At 31.6% G+C, this 23,059-nt stretch overlaps 3 protein-coding genes across 3 annotated transcripts; all 3 read right to left on the bottom strand.

Annotated features, from left to right (window-relative positions):
• Nucleotides 1–1,107: 1,107 nt before the first annotated feature.
• Nucleotides 1,108–3,250, bottom strand: LOC106756458 (probable histone H2A variant 3). The gene is made up of 2 exons (XM_014638895.2): nucleotides 2,992–3,250; nucleotides 1,108–1,683 (listed from the first exon to the last, which is right to left on the bottom strand). The coding sequence occupies exons 1-2, from the start codon at nucleotides 3,097–3,099 to the stop codon at nucleotides 1,387–1,389; spliced, it is 405 nt and encodes a 134-aa protein (XP_014494381.1). The 5' UTR covers nucleotides 3,100–3,250; the 3' UTR covers nucleotides 1,108–1,386.
• Nucleotides 3,251–4,590: 1,340 nt separating this feature from the next.
• On the bottom strand, nucleotides 4,591–7,415 carry LOC106756415 (3-ketoacyl-CoA synthase 11). Its single transcript, XM_014638838.2, has 2 exons — nucleotides 6,994–7,415; nucleotides 4,591–6,365 (listed from the first exon to the last, which is right to left on the bottom strand). The coding sequence occupies exon 2, from the start codon at nucleotides 6,353–6,355 to the stop codon at nucleotides 4,823–4,825; it is 1,533 nt and encodes a 510-aa protein (XP_014494324.1). The 5' UTR covers nucleotides 6,356–6,365; nucleotides 6,994–7,415; the 3' UTR covers nucleotides 4,591–4,822.
• Nucleotides 7,416–11,194: 3,779 nt separating this feature from the next.
• LOC106756555 lies at nucleotides 11,195–16,075 on the bottom strand. The gene is made up of 8 exons (XM_014639029.2): nucleotides 15,597–16,075; nucleotides 15,382–15,519; nucleotides 15,200–15,268; nucleotides 15,023–15,094; nucleotides 14,736–14,818; nucleotides 14,523–14,654; nucleotides 14,136–14,349; nucleotides 11,195–11,567 (listed from the first exon to the last, which is right to left on the bottom strand). Exons 1-8 carry the CDS (start codon nucleotides 16,008–16,010, stop codon nucleotides 11,523–11,525), a joined length of 1,167 nt encoding a protein of 388 aa, XP_014494515.1. The 5' UTR covers nucleotides 16,011–16,075; the 3' UTR covers nucleotides 11,195–11,522.
• Nucleotides 16,076–23,059: the final 6,984 nt, after the last annotated feature.

Raw genomic sequence — 23,059 nt, 5'->3', positions numbered from 1 at the left:
ATATAAAATTGTTCCACACAAAAGGAGATGAGAAAATGAAATTTATATTGACATTATCTGAAAAATATGATCTATTTAAGCATTCTGACATGGGTTAATTAAATTTATAATTTCTTGACTATTTTACAATGGCAAAGAACTAAAATATAATTAAATTATACAAATACTACGGAAAAAAAAAACTGTGATCCCATTTAAAAATTTTAAAAATAAGTTACCTAAACTAATTTTTTATAGCATTAAAACTTGAAATATAAAAGTTCATAATTGAAATAACCAACCTATAATTAAATTATACGCATAAAAGGATCAAAGGAAGCTTTTGAAATTGGAGAGAGGACGTTAAAACGTGGTAAAGATGCAGGTGATGTATGGATTCAAACTATTAACACTTGTTCTGGATTACTTGAAAATTAGAAACAAAAGGTCATGCTTGAGCAAAATATAGAGTTTTGCTGTTATATACAATAAACTGTGAAATTGAATGAAAATAGAAAAGTAGAACAGACAACATATTTGTCTGCTTCTGCGACAGTTCTTGCAGCATCTACTAAAATTGCATCACAAAAATTTCAAAATAAAAATTAGATCTCTGGTTGAATCTAACCATTATCCAAAACCATCATATAGAATTATGACAACACTCCCGCATCTAAAAAAGTACCATATCACAACTCCTTGATTGCTGCACTGCTACGCTGTTAGCCTGATATATCAACACAAGCAGTCCCATATAGCCACATAACATGTCACAATCATAGATGACATGCCAACAGCCATCACTACAATACTATGATTACTTCCATTGCCATAATGATGTTGCTTACCAAAACTATTTCAATAAATTTAACCCTTTATGCCAACCCAAATACCAGGAGACCAAATTGAGATAAACAACCTTAACATCCACAAGCCTACTAGCATGGTTGGGATGGACATCAGACACAAGTATTCTAAGATGCAATGCTAAACACAGGTTGAATGTGACAATATTTCAGATCACCATACTGAATTATCCTCAATTAAGATTTTCAGTGATAGTGACATACTAAATTGATAAACAGATAAACGAAGACTACCTCCACGATCAACAACAGCAACACAGTCTTAAATAGAAAGTCCTTTTTTTTTTCATGTTCATGCAACAAATGCACAATTAGTAGAGTAACAATAATTCAAATCATCAGACCGGATTATCCTCAATTAAGATTTGAAGTGATTGAGACATACTAAATTGATGAAGAGAAAGACTAAACATTATCTCCATGATCAACAACAGCAACTCAGTCTTAAATAGAAGGTCCTACTGATTTATCAAGTGCATGCAACAAATACACAATTAGTAGAGAGAAATTTCACATGAAGCAGCTATTATGCACTAGGGATCTACTCCTTAGAAGACTTGTTGATAAGAGACTTGTGAATGTGAGGAATCACTCCTCCTCCAGCAATCGTTCCTTTTATCAGGGTATCCAGCTCTTCGTCCCCACGAATGGCTAGCTGTAAATGCCGGGGAGTAATACGTTTGACCTTGAGATCCTTGCTAGCATTTCCTGCCAGCTCCAATACTTCAGCAGTGAGATACTCCAAGATTGCGGCAGAGTAAACAGCAGCTGTAGCCCCAACTCTACCATTAGCGGTTGTCCTTGACTTCAATAGCCGGTGGATACGACCAACTGGAAACTGCAAATTACAATATACAAGAAGCTCACGTAAGACAACATACCAGCTTGCTACTCCTTACCCCAATGTATCAATAGTTCCACAAACTATATGCTAGCATGTTGTGTGAATCAAAATACAATGATTTGGACAAAAGATTAAAAAGGTTGGTGAGATTATAGTAAAAAACTCATATCACGTTAAAACAGAAGGTGACTTTTGAAACTTTTGGAGACATGACCCTACTTAACATGCTTCAATCTACTAGCTACCAAAAAGGGACTGGCTTCAATCTTCTAGCTATACCAAGAAGGGACTGATTTCAATTTCTAAATCCAAAGGGTCACACCTAAGACAGTGTCCTCAATCATAGACGAGAAACCAAATATATAGTTAGGTAAATCTCCCTAAACATATGAACTTTTGGTTGTAGCAATTCAGAAACATGCCAGCAATGTTAGAAGCATTTGTAATAACAAACAATTATTGAAAATGGAAAATAAACAAAGCAAACTAATGTGTAAGCAAATTATCTGACTCTGGATAACTTTGTTTAAACAATATTGCGATCTACATCTAAACATCAACAGTAGAAATTTTCAGGTCTAACTGGACTCTAGTTGTCTTATGGGCCGCAATAAACGCGTTTACATGTCGATGCAGCTCCAACATATTTAAAATAACAATCCAAGTGTTTACATAGCAAAAGTCAGTCAAAATTTACACAGACTCAACACTGACTTAAAAAATGTCAAAATAACAAGAACAAAGAGGTATATTCCCGATTTAATCACACCGCCAAAATTTAAATGAATTAAAAGTTTGACATTCAAGAGATATGAAGAGCAATAATGTACGATGACGAAATCACTCTAACAATACAGATAAAAAGATACAAAACATTTTCATTCTAGTTACACAACATCGAGGACAGCATATAGCAAAACCCTATTCTAAAGCATGGTTAAAGTCTCCAACATGTGGTCATGAACGAGTACGCTGAATCAAACTCACTAACTCAGTACACTCGCATTAAACCTTCCAGATAACTAAAGAAAAAAGAAAAATAAAAATAAAAACTTTCAAAGAAAAAAAAAACAACAACATTTGATTATGTTTTTTTTTTCTCTCCCGCTGGTCAAAATATCCTACGGAAAAAGCACAGCTAACATCTACGAGACCCGACAAGAAATGGCTCACATTGCGTTACCCCAATAACGAGGGTTAAGAAAAGAAAAGAATTTACAGAATGAGTGCGTGGAGATTTTGTCGGGCTACGAGGAAATCGGAAGAGGTAAAGGAATGAGAAAGGAAGGGAGATCTGAGAACCTGAAGGCCGGCACGAGAAGAACGTGAAATCGGCTTCTTCTTGTCCTTATCTTTGTTGGCGGCAGAGGTTTTGCCGGTGATCAACCCCTTCGCCCCTTTCCCCGACATCTTTTACCGCCAAAACAGTAGGAGGTGTTGCGCTGAGAGGAGAGGAGAGAGAAAGATAGAGAGAGAAGATGAAGGGAGGTCTCAGACTCTGATGAAGGTAATCTCTAATCGACACAGAGGAAAGGGATTTGAGGTTGTTTCTTGGTCCTTCCTACCACGCTTCTTTATTTCTTTATTTTTTCCACACACGCATTCGCTCATCCTCAAACTTTCTTCTAATTACATCGCCACCCCGTATTTAATAGTATTTACTCATTTTCACCGTAAACTGGTGTTTTAAAACTTTAGCCGAATTGACCAATCCGACCTTGTTAAAAACGGAATTAAAAGTTAGCCCAACGAAATGGTAGCAGTTTGGGATGTTATTTTAATAATGGTAGTGGATATAGTTAGTATTTGTCTAATAAAACAATATTATTAGGATAGAAAATGAATGAACTGGTATAGTATAATATATGGGGACATCATCTATAAGTAACAACTAACTCAAATTCAAGATTCATTAAGGTAAAATCACTAAATCTTATATTTCTTTTCAAAATTCATCATTAAAGTATTTCATCCTTCTGTTATGTTCAAATATAATTATTGCTTATGTCATATGTAAGAACAAAAAGTAAAAAAAAAAGGTTGAATTGATATTCTAAAAAAACTTAATTATGTTTTAAGTCTTTTATAAATTTAAATATTTTTAATTGAGTTCTTACTACATTCTTTTATTGAAAATACAAAACTTTTATATTTTTTAATTAGATTATTATTGTTTAATTTTTCTATTAACATAACAATATGATTTTTATCTTATCCCGTTATTTTAATTATTTATTTTTATATGATAAAAACACGAAATTTAATTGTTGATATAAAATAACAATGTTATTAGCCAGTAATTTATTGTTTTATATTAAATACAATATCGTAATTTTTTTAATATGTGAAAAAAAGTATAAAAGATATTTAATATTTAAAATAAAATAAAATCAAAAGTAACGTATGTACAAGTTAAAATAAAATTTGTAAAAAAAGAAATTATAAGAGAGAATTTGTGGAAATTAGCTTATTCATAAACTAGTTTTAGTTTACACAGGAACTAATTTACGTTTATGTATATGGTAATTTTAGTTTATAGAAAAATTGATTTTACTTTTTTTTTTTATATATCCGTCTCCTAAGAGGTTGTGAATAAATTTGTGAGAGACTAATTGACTATGAACAAGTCAAAAATAGTGGTTTTAGAAGAGAGTAATTGAGAAGATTTGAAAGTAATTTCTTTTATTTATTTGAATAGATTTAAAGATAGGTGAAAGTAAAATTTGTAAGAATTAATGTAAGATTTAATTTATATGACAAATTTTACTTTTAAATCTACTTTTACTTATCTCCAAATCTATTCAAATAAATAATAAAAAAATTACTTTCAAATCCTCTCAATTACTCTCTCCCAAATTCATTCAAGTGAACAAGGTCTTAGGTAGCTCATGAGGCACCTCATGGTTAAAGAATAAGAATTTTTTTCGTTTTCCATTCATGGGAAAGAATTGTAAATGTATCAAACAAATACAGAACAGGATTTTAATTACATTGCACTACCGCAGTCCAAACCTCTTGCTTCAACCTTTGACTAAAATAGATTTAATATAAAACAAAATCTATGCTCCAAGCTTCCAGCACTTGAACAGTTACCACCTAATTTTGACCCAAAAATACTTAAAACTGCATTTGTCTAGAAGGATGAAATCCTTGGTACTTCAACTGGGAAACTGTGGATTTCATCCATCCAAGGGTTTTTCTCTTTGGCAGGGTTGATGGTCCTGAGAGCCTTCCACACAGCACTGTTGCACTTGAATCCAGAACCGAATGCTATCTGCCATGTTCTATCACCCTTCCTCATCCTCCCTTTCGCTTCTGTGTATGCCAATTCATACCAAAGAGAACTGCTCGAGGTGTTTCCAAAACGGTAGAGTGTCATCCTTGATGGCTCCATATGCCAAGTAGACAGCTGCAAGTTCTTCTCAAGTTCGTCTAACACGGCTCTGCCTCCGGCATGGATGCAGAAGTGCTCAAAAGCCAGCTTGAAGTCTGGAATATAAGGCTTGATCTTCATTTTGAAAAGCTTCTTCCCAACCAACGTGGCAAAGAATAGGAGTTGTTCGGACATTGGAAGGACAAGAGGCCCCAATGTGGTGATGTTTGTTTTCAAAGCATCACCAGCAACTGCCATCAAATCTTTGGACAAAGTGACACCAACCTTGCCATTGGAATCTTCCTCTTGGATAACACAGCCGAAGCACTTGTCATCAGAAGCCTTGTTTGTGCGAACTGTGTCAACCAACCGGTATTTGGATCTTCTTTTATCAGAGCTTTTGTTGGAAAGCAGAATGGCAGCCCCTCCCATACGGAACAAACAATTGGAAACAAGCTTGGATCGGTCATTCCCAGGGTACCAATTCAAGGTGATGTTTTCTGTGCTAACTACCAATGCATAGGAATTGGGATGGACTTGGAGAAGGTCCTTGGCAAGATCAATTGAAATGAGACCTGCACTGCATCCCATTCCACCAAGGTTGAGGCTTTTTATGTTCCCTCTAAGCTTATAATGATTGATGATCATTGCCGAAAGTGAGGGCGTGGGGCAGAAGAGGCTGCAATTCACAATCAGAATTCCAATGTCCTTAGGCTTCACAAAAGTCTTGGAAAAAAGCTCATCAATTGCACCAAACATGACAAGCTCGGCCTCTTTTCTTGCCTCTTGCATTGAAGGGTTGGGAGGATCATTGAGAACAGCTTCTGGAAAGTATGTGCTTTCCCCAAGGCCAGCCCTCTCTAGAATCTTCCGCTGGAATTCAAGATTTTCCTCTGTGAAAAAACCACTCCTCCTGGACTGGTCCATGAATATCTTCTTTGTGCATTTGCGAGCTTCTTCAGGCTTGTAACATGAGAAATTGACAAGGTACACGGGTCTTGGACGAGTCATAATGTATAGTGTGGACAAAAATACAATCATGGTGGAGCAAAGAATGACGGATATCAAATTGTATTGTAGATTCTCCCAAATGTCATGGAGATCTTTCACGGAAAAGGTTGAGAGCTGTGCAGCAATGATCACCACCAGAGGGGAAAGACAGAGGTACATGCCATGAGTAATGAGGTAATGATAACCAAGTTTCACGTACTTCAATTTCACGGACTTCTTGAAATCTGGAAGCTTCCGCGACGACGGTGGCATCAATGGTGTGTCTGGTTTTGTCTCTGCCATTTTTCCTGTTCTGAATTTCATTTCAACACATTTAGCTATATTAGATAACCTGATATAGTCAAACTCAGCATTTATGCATTAGACTAAACTTCGTTTGAAAAAAAAAAAAAAAAAGGTCAAAAGAAGGTTTTTTTCCTCAAATCTTTGAAAAAACGAGATTGATATGAGCATATTTATACACAAAGATTGAAGTAAATAACCAGTAAGATGTCAGGTTTGGACAACTCAAAAACAAAATCTTGGATTCAAATTAAACGAAAATCCCACTAAAAATAAAAGATTTTCGGACAAGAAATTTGTCATCACTAACAAAAATATAGAGGTGAAACAATATCATAACTTCTAATAACAAGACACAATAAAGACCCAGGTAACAATTTTATTGCTTTCACTGAAGTCAACGAAATCGAAACGACAGAACCAAAGCTCAACTTTTCAAACATCCTTTTTCTACAGCAACCATTGCGTAAACCCAGATCCGAATTTAAGACGAAACAGGGAAAACCATATTCGTATCCGATTGTACACATTAAACACTAATGTAAATTCACATCAACAAATCGACACCCACGAAGTGTCACGAACATTGAAAAAGAAAAATAAAAGATAAAAATCAAGACAGATAAAAAAAATAGTACCTTGAAAGGCAAAAGACAGCAGAGAACGCAGCAATGTCGCCGTGAAATGGAGAGAAGCGGATTAGAGAGAGAGAGAACTTAATAGATTTGAATGAGTGGTTGAAAATGATGTAAAGTTAAAATTGTTAGAGAGAGAAAGAGTGGGTGGCGAAATGAAAGGAGAATTAGTAACGAAGTTGCGCCTATATTACATTCCAAGATTATCTGATAGTAAGGTATATATATATATCTATATATAGAGGGAGGCATCAGAAAGAAGGGTGGGAGGGAAGTAAGTTCGAAAGAAACAAAAACTGCATGTCGGGTTTTGGAACGCGTCGCCAGCGAATTCGCATTGTTTTTCAAGGGCGGCGCAGTCCGACTTTGACCGTTCTCATCAGAGACGGTCACTGGCGTTAAATCCAACCGGTGTTATCATACTATTTATTTCTTCTCTGTCCTCCTAATCTACAACTCATTTATTATATCTTTTATTTTCATTAATTAATATTTCTAAACTTTTCCTTTCAAAGTTTCATATTCTTTTTTTTTCTGTTAATGTTCCTCTTTTTTATTATGTTGTGACTGTTGAATGTATTTTATGTTTTCGAGACCAGTATATTTATTCCTTTTTACTACTTTTTCTAGTAAGGTAGTTAAATGATTCGTAAAAGAATATATATTAATTACTGAACGACGCGTAATACTTCTTATTAAATGGTAAGATTATCTCTTAGACAAGTCTTCTAATATAAATTTAAACAAACATTCATTAAACAATTTTGTCAATAATTTAATATAACAAAAATTATTAAATGATTTATTCTATACATTGATTAAATAAATATAAGAATATTTATTAGACAAATTTGTTTATATATTAATTAGATGAGTCTATCAACAAACACCAGATCAATTTTTTTATATATTGATAAGATGAGTTTAACAAAATAAATTATATAAGCATTTTCATACATAAATTAGACAAATGTATTAATAAACATTAGACGAGTTTCTCCACTAATTAATTAGACAAGTCTTGCAATAGATAATAGACAGGTTTGAACATATACTGATTATATGAGTTTAATAATACACATTTTACAAGTGTGTCCATATACTCATATAAGACAAGTCTAGTAATATATATTAAAAGATTTTGTCAATACATTTATTAGACAAGTTTATAAATACTAATCAAACAAGTCTTTTCATACACTTATTAGACAAATATTGCAAAAAATATTACACGAGTATGACAATATACATTAGATGATAGGCAGATATACCAATTAAAAGAGCATAAGAAAAATATATTAGACATGTCATTCCATACATTGATTAGATGAGTTTAGAAATATTTTGATTAAACGAGTTGTCATTAAATTTATCAAACTAATCTAGCAATACACATTGCACAAGTCATATATTGATTAGACGAGTCTAATAATATACATTAGACAAGTTATTTCATACACAGATTAGACGAGTCTATTAATACACATTAGATATATAAGTTTATTCATTGATTAAATGAATATTGCAATATATATTAAACGAGTCTGTTCGTACCCTAATTAGATAAGTTTAACAATACACATTAGACGAGTCTATCTATACACTAATTAGACAAGTATTTTGTACATAAACATAAAACAAGTCATTCCATATTAATTACATGGGTATGAGGATATGCATTAGGTGACTCCATCCATTAATTAAATGAGTCTTGCAATACACATTACATGTGTTTGTCCACACATTGATTAAATGAGTCTAGTAATATACATTAGACAAGTCTCTTTATACATATATTAGAGAGTCTATTAATACACATTAGACAATTCTTTTCATTCTCTGATTAAATGTGCCTTGCAATACACATTAGACGAGTTTGTTCATACATATTAGATGAGCGTAATAATACACAATAAATAGATGTATCCATACAATGATTAGACGAATCTAACATTAAATATTAAAGAGATTTATGGATGCACTGATTATACGAATCTAACCATACACATTAGATCAATATATTATACATTGATTTGTATTTATTATGAATATATTCAACATATTTTTCCATAGTCTATTCTTTTTATTTTTAGAAAGTTTACTTATTTTTTCATATATTATATCTTTTATACTTTTACAAAATTTCTTTTTATATTTATATATATATATATATATATTTCTAAACTTAGGAATAATTTTTCACGTTGACTTTATTCAAAATTTTATTATAAACGTAAAATATTATTATTATAATTTTCATCTTCTAAATATCTTTTAATATATATATATATATATATATATATATTAATATAATATATATTCTAAAATAAAAAAATCCATATGTTCAAAAGGCAGGTATTTAAATTTTATTTTTTTTTAAAAGAGAAATAATTTTAAACATCTCATACTTTTTCTGTTGATATTCCTTTTTCTATTTTTATTATGTTGAGTGGCGAATGTATTTTATGTTTTCGAGACCAGTATATTTGTCCTTTTTAGTACTTTCTTGTAAGGTAGTTAAAGGATTCGGAAAATAATATATATTAATTATTTAAAGACATGTAATACTTCTTATTAATAATATGGTTAAAAATGCTAATTATATTTTCCTTGTGTTTTATGAAAATATTAAATAAGTAATAAAAAGAAGTAGTTAAGATGGAAACCTTTACTTTTTCTAAATAAAGCTAAACTTTATCTCTTTCTACAAAATTCATTTTATTTCAACAAACTTTTTAGTCTTTCCTTTCAATTTTTTGTTTTTACTTTTTTTATACTTTTTAACAAATTAAGATTTGGATACTTATTAAATAAAAAATTTGTATTCAAAGTCGGAAGTATGTAAAGACAAGTGATAGAATTAAAATATTAAAAACCTTACAAGGAGCAATTAATAATCTTATAAATTATTTGGTCATAAGCAAGTTTTGTATAAAAAAATAGTAATTTCAAACAATTTCATGGCCTTTTAAAAGTAGTCCTAGGAATATAAAAATTTATTCATTACTTTTGTTTGTCATTAGTTTATGGGTAACATGATAAATAAAAGTTTAGTTTTTAGTCTTTTTGAAAGTATTCAACAAATATGATTTATGTTAAGTGGATAAAAATAATATATCTTGAAAAATCTCAAATCACTTGAGATAAATCGCAATGGTGTGAATGATAGTGATTATATAATAGATTTTAGTTTCATAGTTTAAGATATCCTAATAAAAAACACTTTAAATTTCTATGACTTTTCTTATATTCTTGTAGTAAAATGTTCTAAGGTTTAGGTTAAATTTTTCCTTTGAAGGGTGTGAGTGTACTTAGGATCAAAGGACATGAGAGAGTAATCTGTGTTGTAAAATTTTTCACATAGTATTATTATCTAGTTGTCATCAAACAATGATCGTGGTTTTTTTTCTGATTTTGGAATTTCCACGTAACATTTTAATGTTGATCTTATTTCTCTATTGGTAGGGTAATTATCTAGGGTAAAAATGTTAATGTTATTCATGACACATTTTCCTCCTTAGAGTAGTATTAGAACTTATGGTTTGGTAAAATATTCTTTATTATGCTTTGTGATTGCAATTTAGTTTGATTTTTCACATAAAAAAAATTAATTAACTCAACAACAGTTTAATCAAGCTGCTACCTATATCCACTCTCTTCAAGCAGTCAATTTGCTCACCAAGTCTCTTACTCTTAAGAACCTCTAATCCAAAATATATATTCCTAACCCGAGAGGAGTTGAAAAGATTATTTTTCATCTGTTATGTTTATTATAATATCTACCTTCTCTATTTTCGTGTTTTTCTCCATGTCTTTATATAATTTTTTTTATTGTAAAGCAAATTGAGTGCTTTTGTACTTTGTTGAGATACATAATATCATTTTTTTTTCTTTCTTCCCCTTCCAAAAAGTGTTTTCTTTCGTCTTTCTTCTTCGAATTTTTTTTTTTTGTTTTTGGATATCTTATTTTGTAACAATAGTGTTTATCCAATAATAACTTACTCTTTGTAAATTAATTAATTTTATTTTCATTTAATGTAACTATATAAAATAACTTATTTATTAGATCCGTTGAATTGAAAGAAAATAAAGCGAAGATATTAATTTTTTTTATTTTAGATTATACAATTCATAAGTAATTTTTGAATTACAAGATTGTCCAATCGAAAAAAAAAGAGGTATCTTTTTATATGGAGTCTTGAATATAGATAGGCCCATTATCAAATAGGTTATGAACTTGAATCACTTGAATGAACTTATTGATGTAGCACTTATTCTTTTGTTGAATTGCATTTAATAAAGAACATTTATAGTTCTCTTACAACTTGATAACTTTTTGCTAATAAACATTGATAATCTCCTATTTAACTTCTTTTCCAAATTATATTTCCTATTTTTGGTTCCAAACATCTCTCATTCTTTACCAGAGAACTTTTAGCAACATTTTTCATATACTCAGCCAAATATATGATGGAAAAATTAGTTGTGTGCAGTGATAATAACAATAGCTACGTACGGTTTCTGCATTGATGCTAATCCAACGAGAAATCATTTAGCCATATGAGCACTTCATTCCTCTTCCATGTCATGAGCCACAAAACAAATGAATTAATTGTCATTAACTAAGCCGACCAACATCAAGTTAGTGTAACAACTTTCAAAAGGATAAAATAGATCTTTATTGAAAATGAAGCAATACTATTGAGCGTGGATAGAAAAGATATAAAATAGTTTTAAGTGAATAAGAAGCTTAGACTTTGTTAATTCATCGTACATGTGACTTCTAAACGATGTATATTAGGAGCTCATACAACAAAAGTCACAAGAGTCAAGACGAAGATCTATAATAAGACATAAATTTGGTTCGAATTTGTAAGATCTTCTCAAGAAGCCATTAGCTTATGACTCACATCTAATAAAGTCTCTCACACAAAAAACTAACTTTTTGTTGTTGTATGCTAAAATTGGTGTTGTGATTCCTTCACTAAGATATCCTAGCATAACATCTAATGGGTGATTCTTGGTCAACTTGGAATTCCTTTCAATTGGTTCTCATTCTTCTGTCGGACTGTCTAGTGGCTCTTGTAAACTGTATGGTGCAATGGGGTTTCTTTGTATATCACGTAAATCAAAACCAATAGATTTGTAGTGGAGTCTAAGCCATTTCTTGTAAAGCACGATTCTTTCTTCCACCAACAACATTTTGTAGTGGTGTCCTAGGAGTAGAAAAGTTATCTTTTATACCATAGTTTTCACAAAGATCTTGAAAGTTTTCATTTGGCAGCTTGGGTCTGTTCTAGGCCCCAAGGTAGGGGATCTTTCTTCAAAAGTTTGGATAGAAGATTAGTATATTTAGCTGCATGTGGAATAAAATCTCGGATATAATTAAGAGTCCCAAGAAATTGTTGAATCTGCTTAACAATGAGAGATTCGTTTGGGAAGTTTATTACTTCCCCAGCTATGTGAGGTTGAGGCTAGTATGTTCCTTGGAAGAAATGCATACCCAGAAAATCTATTTCCGATGAACCAAATGAATCTTTTTTCACAAAACATAAGGCCAAACTGGTTAGCTAGATCAAAGAATTGTTCAAGGAGAGCCTTGTGCGATTTCATATTTTTGGGAAATAGAAAGATATCATCTATNTAGATGATTGCATGTTCTAAGAGAGGTTCAAACATTTGGGTCATTACTTTTTGAAACAAAGAGGAGGCTAATTTTAACCCAAAAGGAAATACAGAAGGTAGTCTTGTGCCTATCAGAGGGATGGATTCCTAACTGCCAAAGCCCAAGTTTTAAATCAAACTTTGGAAAAGTGTCGGATTCTTTGAGTAGAATTGGAAATTTATCATCGTTTAGGAAATGGTTTAAAAGTTTGTATTTTCACCCAAAGGTCCTTGTCTTAATATTTCTTGGCAATCTTGATGGGCCAACTGTAAATCTGTAGGAGTCATTCCAAGATGAGTAGCCTTGGTTGGATTAATATCTTCATTAAACTTGAAAGTGAAGTTGGATGAAGAATTTTGGATTCTTCCAGATTGGACTGCGATGTGAGAATTCTTCANNACTGTCAGCANAGAGTGATTAGCTTTTTCTTGATCCCTTCTAATTGTGTGGGCAGTCCAGTAATAGAAAATAATCTCTGTTACTTTTGTAAAAGGCTTGAATTCTCTTTTTAATTTGATCCNAGTGGAATAAATCTGGGGATCCTTAGCCTCAGAATAAATGTCCATCCCTACCAGGATATCTTTATTGACCTATACTGTACATTCGGGGAAAAATCTTATCCCAATAGGAGCTTTGGTGACAAAGATCAGTTCTAAAGATTTTCTCGTCGGCCACTATGAAATAACATGTGTCTTTTTTCCAGTACTATTTCAGGTAATATCTAGGTTCATTATCCTCTTTTGAGCACCTGGGTCCATATAAGCGATATGGCCTTTTCAAAGTTACATCTCAATTCCAGGCTAAGGGGAGAGAGTTTGATGCTATTTAACTCCTCAAATGAAAAGATAGTCTCCGTCTTCATCATAGGAAGATTCTTTCAAGGCAAAGAGAGTCTCCTCATTTGCAGAACTTTGTTCTGAGTAAATTAACTCCTACTTGAGACAATGTTCTTTTTGAAAGAGAGATGTACTGTTAGAAATAATTTCAAGGAGTGTAATAAACCTCTACATCACTATAATAGAAGAAGAAAAAGGGTCAGATTGTAATTTTGGGGTGGGAAACTGAGTTATAAATAAGCCTCTTTAGTGTTAGGGAGGCAATTTTTAGATAATTGTTTTAACTAGATTTTTCCCGTATGAAAATGATAGTGTTCCTTTTGGGAGATACTTGTATACCTATGGTTTTGTATGAGTTTGTTTGTTAAATATGTAAAGAGGAAATTTATACAGCTATCATTGTTGTGGTGCGAGTTGGTTCTTGATTAGGATTTTTTTTTTCTTGTATAGATTCCTAACACACTCCCATCCAATAATAGGAATAATCCTGTTTCCTTCTTTGTTATTATTGTCAAACCTAATCTCTATAGCTAAATAATTCATCCAAAGTGTACCTAAGGTATCTACACTGAGAAGTAGTATAATCAGAGCTAGCACACATATCAGAAATCCACAAACATAATCAAGCAGGCTTCGTAGCATACCATTGTAAAGGTCCATGTTCGACCCGGATCATTGTATCGTGCAAGCAAACAACCAATCTGAGGTTTAAGACCATCTTTAATGATATTGGAGCGTAGGATTTTCTCCTTTTCACAAACAATATCCTCTGTCGGTTTTCCACTGAACTTCATTACTGCAGCAATGCCTCCCTCATTCTTTCTCACGCGAACTGTTTCTTGATTAGGACTTGGTAAACTGGTCAAGATTAAACAGTAAGCACAGACCTTTAACTTCAACTAAAGATATCACACTTTTTTTTTTTTTTTATGTTTATATATTATTTTGCACAAAACTGCAGTTCTCTATTAAGCTATGACATGAATGTCTTAGCACAAAACTTGTTGACAAGAAAAACTCAGAAGACATACCTTTCTGTTTCTTTGTCTGATGGAAGAACTATTTGGATTGAAACTTTGGACAGGTCAGCATCATTGCTTTGAGTGAATACAGGGGTAGTCATTGGTATCTTCTCCATCGAGGAATTCTTTCCAAATATATATCTGTGTATGTAGGGGATGATTAACCTAAGGCTGACTCTAAGAACAAACAAACGACAGCTACACTTGAATTTTAAATCTTACCCAGCAACATCATTAAAGCCTGTAGACCCAGATAGTTTGTCTCCATCTGTTTCGACTACTATGAATGGATCATACTGTCTAACCTGTTTCATCATTAAAAATGAAAAATATAATGCATCAGATAACAATAGTAAAGATTCAATCTGGTACTTGTAAAACGGTGAAGTTTTACCCTTGTATTTAATCAGACATTAATCATTTCAACAGATTGGCACGTTATTTTATCATGAATCAGACTACTACATTAGAAATGAAAAACAATTATATTGATGAATGACACGATTAACCTCATAATTTGCCGTCCTTTTCAATACTTGATATTTTGGTGATTCTAATTCCGGTGTCTTATAAATCCTCAACTGCAAAACAAGCCCTTCTAGTTAGAATAATTGCGGAAGACTTCGACTTTGTGAGAATGTAAGGTCCAAAACATACATAGGTTGATTGGAAAACAGAAGGGATACCTGTCTGATCAAATCCATAAGACCTTCGAAAGAAAAATAGTCATTTTTCTGTATTGAATCCCAAAAGTCCTGGAAAATTAAGGAATGAAAAGCTCAATGCCAACATGAAATATTTGTTAATCTAAAAACTCATAATTTGATAGCATAGCATCACTACTAGATAATTGGAACTTGGAACTTACCACGTGGCTACAAAACTTGCCATTTTCTGGGTTAATGCCCATTACGGAAGTTCCAGTAAAGATCAGCTCCGGTTTCCAAGGAAGTAGAGTGAATTTCATAACCATGGTCCACCTAGTAGTTATCTCATACGGTCCTGTCTATAGTAACTCCATTAGTCCAATAGAACAGTAAAGCGAAGAAGATAAGATGAAGAGAAGTTAAATTTGAAACCGACCGGTTTGGCCCAATGCAACTGAAACTGGGGCTTGAATAGTGTTTTGAGTAGAGCAATGTTGAAGAGGTAGCCGCTCAAAGTATCGTATTTGGTGATAGGGTCTCGAAAGAAGACACGTTCGTCATAGGCCGTTTTATCGATACCTTGATCGTCGAAGAGGTGTGTGAGATCGTCATAAAGAAATCTCACAAGTTCTTGAATGTCGAACGTTTTGGGTGGGCTTTGCTCCGCTAAGCTCGACTGAATGACCCACTTGAAGCGGTTGCTGTTTTTTACACTGAGAGCAAGTTTTCGGGGCTTGGGGGAAGGTGGGAGGTGCGGCCGTAGGCTAATGGCGGTGCTTGGTGGGCCGGAACTGGCGCAGGCCGTGGGGAATGGCCGTGAACTTTGGTGGGAGAGAGTGGAAGTTGCCATTGGTATGGAATCTGAAGACAGTGAATCCTGGCCACACACCAAATATTTGGAGAAACATGGACCAACTTAATCCACATGTTTACGTGACTTTCAGTGTTCACACCACTTTAATACGAAAATTATCTTTAATAACTTTTTTTTTAATCATATATTTTTACATTCATGATAATGGTCGTATAAAATTTTATATTTAAAAAAAGTAAAAAATATAAAAAAATAATATTAAATGAATATAAAAAATTTAAATATATCATTTTTCTTTAATATTTGAAGAACACCGATACATAAGTGACAATAACATTCATTTGAGAGTATTTTTCAAATTTTTCTTTCAAAATTAAAAAAGTGGGATCCATTCATATCATTTGAAATGTAAAAAGAAATATACTAGTAAAAGTAGTATTTTTGATATTTGAATTGAGGGCATTATTATTTGAAAATGAGAAAAAAAAAAAGATAAAAGACAACGAGAGAAAGAAAAAAAAGAGTAAAACTAAGAAATAAAAATGAAAGAGAAAGTTAATGTAATTTTAAAAGTTATGATTTTTTAATTTGTTGCTGAAATACATTCCAAATATATCTAAATAGTTACTGAAAAAATTTAATAAAAAAAGTCATTTTAATTAAACTTGATTAAGTTTGAAGGTTTGTTTTAACTAAATTGATTTGGTCTACGATTCATAAAATTTTGAAAGTTAAATTTTTTAGGCTTGTTGGTAATGAACTCAGTCCTAGGAAACAAATACATTTTGTCTCATTTTATTTTCAAATTATTGGAATAGTGATATTATATATAGATGTATCCACTTCATGTAATTGAATGTTATCGTTTAGAATGGAGGTTTAAGAGAGGTTGAAAACTTTTTTGAAAGACAAATATGAGTAAATGATATAGTGAAAACATATATTAGCTTGAAAAACAATTTTTGAGATATTCTTGTAAAGTTTTGTTTTAAAGGAGTAATGAAAAAATGACTTACATTTATATTCATTTTACACACTTTTAATGATAAAATGATTATAAAAAAGTTTTTTTTTATAATTTTTAAAAAACTAAAAAAATAAAAATGTAAAATGAATGTAAAAATGATGTGTATCAAGAATAATTTTTCTTTCCTAAAACATCGAAGTATGATGTAAACATATGATAAAAGAAACAATGAAAATTTTGTTTCTTGTACTTTTTCAGTCAAAGAAAGTTTCATTCACAAACAAAACAATGAAGACTTTGTTTTAGTGTTAGCTTATTTATTGGCAGTTGTATGGTACATAGGGTAGACGAACGGTTAACATTCACAATGGATCGGTCTACTTCTCAGATCAATAGAAGTCAGCTAGAGTAAATAGTCTTGGACTTGGACTACAATAGGACTAGCGCCTAAATTGTTTGTGATGGACCATAGCTGAACCAGGGTTTAAATTATTATTATTGAGCCATTAGTTTAACGATTAATAAAATAATAACAGAATGAGAAATTGATCACTGACTCCAAGATAAGGGAGTTGTTTTTGAGTAACAAACCGGATTCAAAGGTAAGTTTGTTTTATTGGACCTATACTAGTTTAGGGTCCATGAAGTAACCTATAAATAAAAGGCTAAGTTCATTTTATTAAAAAAAAACGTAAGTTTATTAAGTTTCAATACTCAATTGCGAGAAAAAGTTCATCGAATACCATTTGACTTGAACATCGAGTACCTTTTTTCAGTCTAGACATGAAGTGTTTGAAGGAAAAGATCTAAAGTTTACAAAACAAGAAGATTGTGACAAAAATGTGTATCTCTCATCTTTACATAAATTTGTACATTTTAATTTTTTAAAATTGCTGGGAACAAAACAATAGCTAACTTTGTTTTAAAGTGAAATATTTTATGCTGCCAAAAATCTTTATAAGAGTCACCTAAAGGATGTCTCATGAAACATTTTAAAGTTTTAGAGTTGAGATATTTTTCAAAGAAATTTTTAATATCATGAAAGATATATTAATTGAAAAAAGATGAAATAAATCATCTATTGGTGTACACCTGCCAATACCTAACATTTCTACATTTTAATAGATTTTGCATTTGATTTTGAATAATAAGTAATGATAAGCTTTTATCTTTGTAATTATAGATAAGTTACTAAGGATACTATTTTTATAAAATCTTACAAAAACAACTGCTAACATGCGAGGACAAGAAATTTGAAAACATACACTACAAAAAATATTAAAAGAAAAAAAATAAATACACAAAAATAGAAGAACTTATAAAAATAGTTTTTCTAGGCACATCTTTATTATTATCAATTGCACTTTCACACTAAGGAAAAAAGAAAAAAAAACTATTTTTTTATTATTCTACGTAATTATTGTTATTATCGTGATCATTCTCATGAACACTGTAGTTGCATCAGCTCTTATAGTACTCACCACTGCAAGGATAGATTCCCTAGAAGCATTGGATTCACTAGTCCAAAAGGACAATCACGCAAATCCATCCAAGTCGTATGAGGATGGAGGCTGGAGAAGATGCAGGAATAAAAACTTTGTTTTCAAAATCACGATCAAAAAAAAAAAAAAAACCTTGTTCGAAAAAGATTTCCAGCACAATTTGCAACATCCTTAGTGCAAATACTGTATATAAGCTATCACTTAATTAATAATATAAAACAAACAACACGAGAAATAAAAGTTGCATTATAATTATATAAAATATAATTACAATTTAACTTTATATACAAGTCAATTAAAATAAAATTACATATTTTGTTATTAATTTAAAGAAAACTAAATTTTGTTGATCTTCTATCCGAAACTTGCTCTACGAAATATCATTATCCTTTACTCACACTCATTAGATGATTATAGTTGATGTACGAACAAACAATAAAATCCACGCACAAAAGAAAACAAACAAGGTAAACTAGTGAAACAAAACCAATCATAACATATTAAAACTTCATACATATATAATGTTTCTCATACAAAATAATTCAAACATCCTAATCATGTGTTTGACCTAGATTGGATTTCTAGATTTAGTATAGTGAGTCGTGCACTTGTGATTGTCTCTACTGCTCTGTAGAATCATTGCTAATGGGTTTTACCCTATCACACTCACAATGTTAGTCTGTACCGCATCTTAGACCATACTGAAAGCACCTAGACTAAGACATATCATGCTACTCTCACCACATGTATTAATCCTCTATAATTGAGAATGAATGATCATTAGAATGTCAAGATAATTTCCAAGACTGTGCTCCTTACTTTCATACCAATAACACTTAATTAAGAATTCTCCTTAGAACTCTTATACACCTCATTCCAGTCAAAACATATGTTCCCAACCTTACCACATATCATACAACAAACCATTATAACTTTTAAAACCATGCACATAAAAAGAAAAGATTCAAAAACACCTAAGAACTCAGACCCACTCGCCCAACGAACAACCTCAGTTTGCCTAGTGGGAGACAAAACAACAAGCTTCTGAGGCTAAGCAAGCGTACCCAATGAGGGCCAAGACAACAAGCTCCCCAAGTTGAGCGAGCTGGCTTGCTCAACCTTTGGAACTCACTGTTAAAACTCCTCTAAACTCGCCCAACGAGACCATTTTGCTTGCTCAGCCTCACTGTAAAATTCTACATCATCAAAACTACATAACTTGCACCCTTAACTAGCCCATGACCTATCCTAAACATTTCTACCAACTTTTAACACTCCTAGATTGAATTCTAAACTATTATAGAACTAAACAAAAGTGTTAAACCCAACTTAAACTAGTTTACAAAGGTTCTACAACAAGATTTCACTTAAAACAACCAAATCCTCACCTTAGAGACCAAAATTGAATTCCACTAGTTCTAGCTTATTTTTAAGTAACTTAGAGACTCTAACAAATCAGAAATAACTTAGCAACACACCTAAAACCTTTCATTTGGACACACAACTTGTGATTCAAAATTTTACTAGTCTAAACTCCCAAAATGAATTTAAAAACCAACCAAAACACCACTAAAATATTATTACTTCTTTCTAGATCAGATTTCAACTAATTAATAACTCTAACAAATCTCAATTCCCATCTAAACAAACTCTAATGTTGAATTTACTCCTTTTAACCTTTAACTCAAAAACTCATATACTAAAACCCCCTTATTTTGACCAAAAACACCTACTATTCCACCTAGTTCCATTTCCCTCCACTTTTAACAACATTTAACACAACCAAAACATATAAACAACACCATTCATCATACAATTGGAGTTTAACACGAAATCATTCAGCATCAACTCTCATCATGTGATCAAATTCACTTACTCAACAACAATGCACATTAACTAACACTTCAAGCATAACATTCAATACCTACAAACTGCACACTTTAAAATAATATCAATTCATGATTTAAAATTCACATAAAACAAAAACTAGCTTTCCTTACCTTAAGGAGAAACATTACAGCTATAAGAACGTTCAACAACTACTTCGAACACAAAGAACTTTAAAAACACTTACAAATCACCGAATTATGATCAGAATGAGTCTTTAGGATCTCAGGTTAACAAAGAATTAGGAATAGAAGACCAATGACACATGCGAAGAGGTTCCTAATCATGATCATGGACAAGAAACTAAAAGGAAAAGGATGGTAGAAACTTACCTACTCTAAACTAGAAATTGATCCGATATAAATGGAAGTTACTCTTATATGATCTTTTAGGCACTTCTTAATCGTCAACTGATCATTCAAGAATGAAATATCTTAAAAAAAAAAGATAGAGAAACTATATAAACAAGTTTTAAAGATATGGTTTATTTTTTAAGTAATGAAACAAGTTTAAAAATTTTTATTTATATTATTAAATTATTTTAAAACTAAAATACTCAATTTCTTTAGAAAGAATTGAATGATGATTTTAAAAGAATGATGAGAAGAGGACTGGAAATGAAGAAGAATATTTGTTTGAAAGTAAGGTTAAGAATAGTTGAATATAGATTGAAAATGGAGGCAAAGTTTAGCAATTAAGTAATGGGAATGTGGTGAGAATGAGAGGCAGGTGAGAGATTAGTATTTATTGAATGGGCAGCATGAGTCACCCCACCACTATATCACAGCGCACGCCTGGTGTGCTGATGATCACTACCACTGCTTCTTATTAATTCAATAATTCCATATTACATAACTAATAACACTTCCTAAAACCAATTTAAATCTCAGCCATCACTTCAACACTGCTACCATCAACGCCGCCCATGACGTAGGTACCCTTTACTTTTAAATCCTTGTAGGACGCTTGTCCCATATGCCTCCTATCAACACCCTTTTAACTTTTTCTTCCTTTAGCTACCTATAATATATTTATGTTACCTTCATCTTTTTATCTTCCTAAATTACTATCATCGCAGCCAACTTGACTCTTTCTGATGTGCTCTTTTCTGTCGCCACCCTTTGTCTTTTAAGGTCAGTTTATCTTTCTCATTTTATCGTTTTTAATTTCCTGAGGCACATTTATAATATTTTTAGATAGGTCAATCCAAAATCACAATGGGCATCGACCAATTTGCGAACTTCTGGATTCGGTCTTAATATTAAGATTGTCATAATCTATAAGTTTATTCTATGTCATGTAACTTTTGGAAAAAGTTCTTTAGATTCTTTATATCAATGTCTTTTTCAGATTAAAAATTTGGAAAACTATTTTAAATTGTACGATGTAATTTTGGATTTCTATACATATTTTAAATTGCTGAAATTAATTTTTTAATTTGAAAAATATAATTAGATTATGCCATTTAAATTATAAAAAATATATTTTAAATTTTTAAATTTGAAACTTTTTTATAAAATTTGCCAACCTATAAATAAACAAGAGATCATCTATCTCAACCCAACGCTAATAGACATATTTCAATTGAGATTCATGGGAGAGATACAATACAAATACTAGCTTAATCTACATAAGAAATTTGATATTACATACAACCAAAAACTTTATAAGACAATAAATTTATGAGTTTTTTTTCTTATAAAATGTTTAATTTTTTTTATATTTATCTAATGTGAGACTTAAATTCATACTTAAATTTTCAACAAATAAAAAATTAAATTTATTTATTATTATAATTATTGTGTGTTAAGAAATGAGTTTTTTTTATTAGGATATTAAATATTATTTGTGTACGATTGTGTGTTGTGAGTTAAAGTTGGTGTCATACAAACAAAAATTAAACAAAATTTAGCTACTATAAAAATAGTTTTGAGAGGAAAGAATAATTACCTGTCATAGACAAACTAACAATTTTATTTGCCTCTTGAGATGACGATCACTTTAGATTATATTGTTGGTATCGAAGGGGTAATTTTTGAAGAGTATAACGCAGCAGAATTAAAACATAGATAGCGGAAAGCGTGTTCAATCACAGTTAAAACGAAATTGGTCCTTTTTAGCAAAAATAAATTTTCTTTCAGAAAATTAATCAAACAGTTGTTATGCGTTAAGTAAAATGAGTGTAGGGAATAGAAAGATCACACGAGTATTTTTATACTGGTTCGATTCAACAGAATCTACGTCCAGTTGTTAATTACTACAAAGAGTGATTAACAGTTCCACTAAAAAATAGTTTTACAAATTATAATCAAATGAACAGAATATAAAACGAAGAAAACCACTCTACCAACTTGAAGAGAACCGCTCCGGCAATCGACCAACGATTCGCGAGCTTCTGAGAACCGCTCCGGCAATCAACCAACGATTCGCAAGCTTCTTCTTTCACAAGACCAAGCAGAGCACCTTGCTAACTTGAAGAGAGTCTGCTCCGACTATCGACACACGATACGCGAGCCTCTCCTTTCACAAGACCAAGCAAGGGAACGATGAACAAAAGCTTTCTGAGAACTTCCCCTGACACATAGTGTTCTGATAAGCTTTCACAGTTCAAAAACGTTGCTTCTGAAGATTTCAAAAACCAAATATATAGCCAAGTACACTGAATGCCAAAGGTCAGCTCCCAACTGCCATGAATAATCGATTATTGTAAGTGATAATCGATTATTCAA

The sequence above is a fragment of the Vigna radiata genome, chromosome 2, assembly GCF_000741045.1.
Source record: "Vigna radiata var. radiata cultivar VC1973A chromosome 2, Vradiata_ver6, whole genome shotgun sequence".
NCBI classification, from domain to species: domain Eukaryota; kingdom Viridiplantae; phylum Streptophyta; class Magnoliopsida; order Fabales; family Fabaceae; genus Vigna; species Vigna radiata.
This window is presented reverse-complemented; position numbering and strand designations above follow the sequence as displayed.

Excerpts from the sequence above, each read along its gene's own strand:
- LOC106756458 (XM_014638895.2), bottom strand. The coding sequence starts at position 3,099 with ATGTCGGGGAAAGGGGCGAAGGGGTTGATCACCGGCAAAACCTCTGCC. Across the intron at positions 1,684-2,991 it reads CTTCTCGTGCCGGCCTTCAG|TTTCCAGTTGGTCGTATCCA; the intron begins GTTCTCAGATCT and ends TGTAATTTGCAG.
- LOC106756555 (XM_014639029.2), bottom strand. The coding sequence starts at position 16,010 with ATGGCAACTTCCACTCTCTCCCACCAAAGTTCACGGCCATTCCCCACG. Across the intron at positions 14,819-15,022 it reads AAAGGACGGCAAATTATGAG|GTTAGACAGTATGATCCATT; the intron begins GTTAATCGTGTC and ends ATGATGAAACAG. Across the intron at positions 14,655-14,735 it reads GGCTTTAATGATGTTGCTGG|ATATATATTTGGAAAGAATT; the intron begins GTAAGATTTAAA and ends CTACATACACAG.
- LOC106756415 (XM_014638838.2), bottom strand. The coding sequence starts at position 6,355 with ATGGCAGAGACAAAACCAGACACACCATTGATGCCACCGTCGTCGCGG.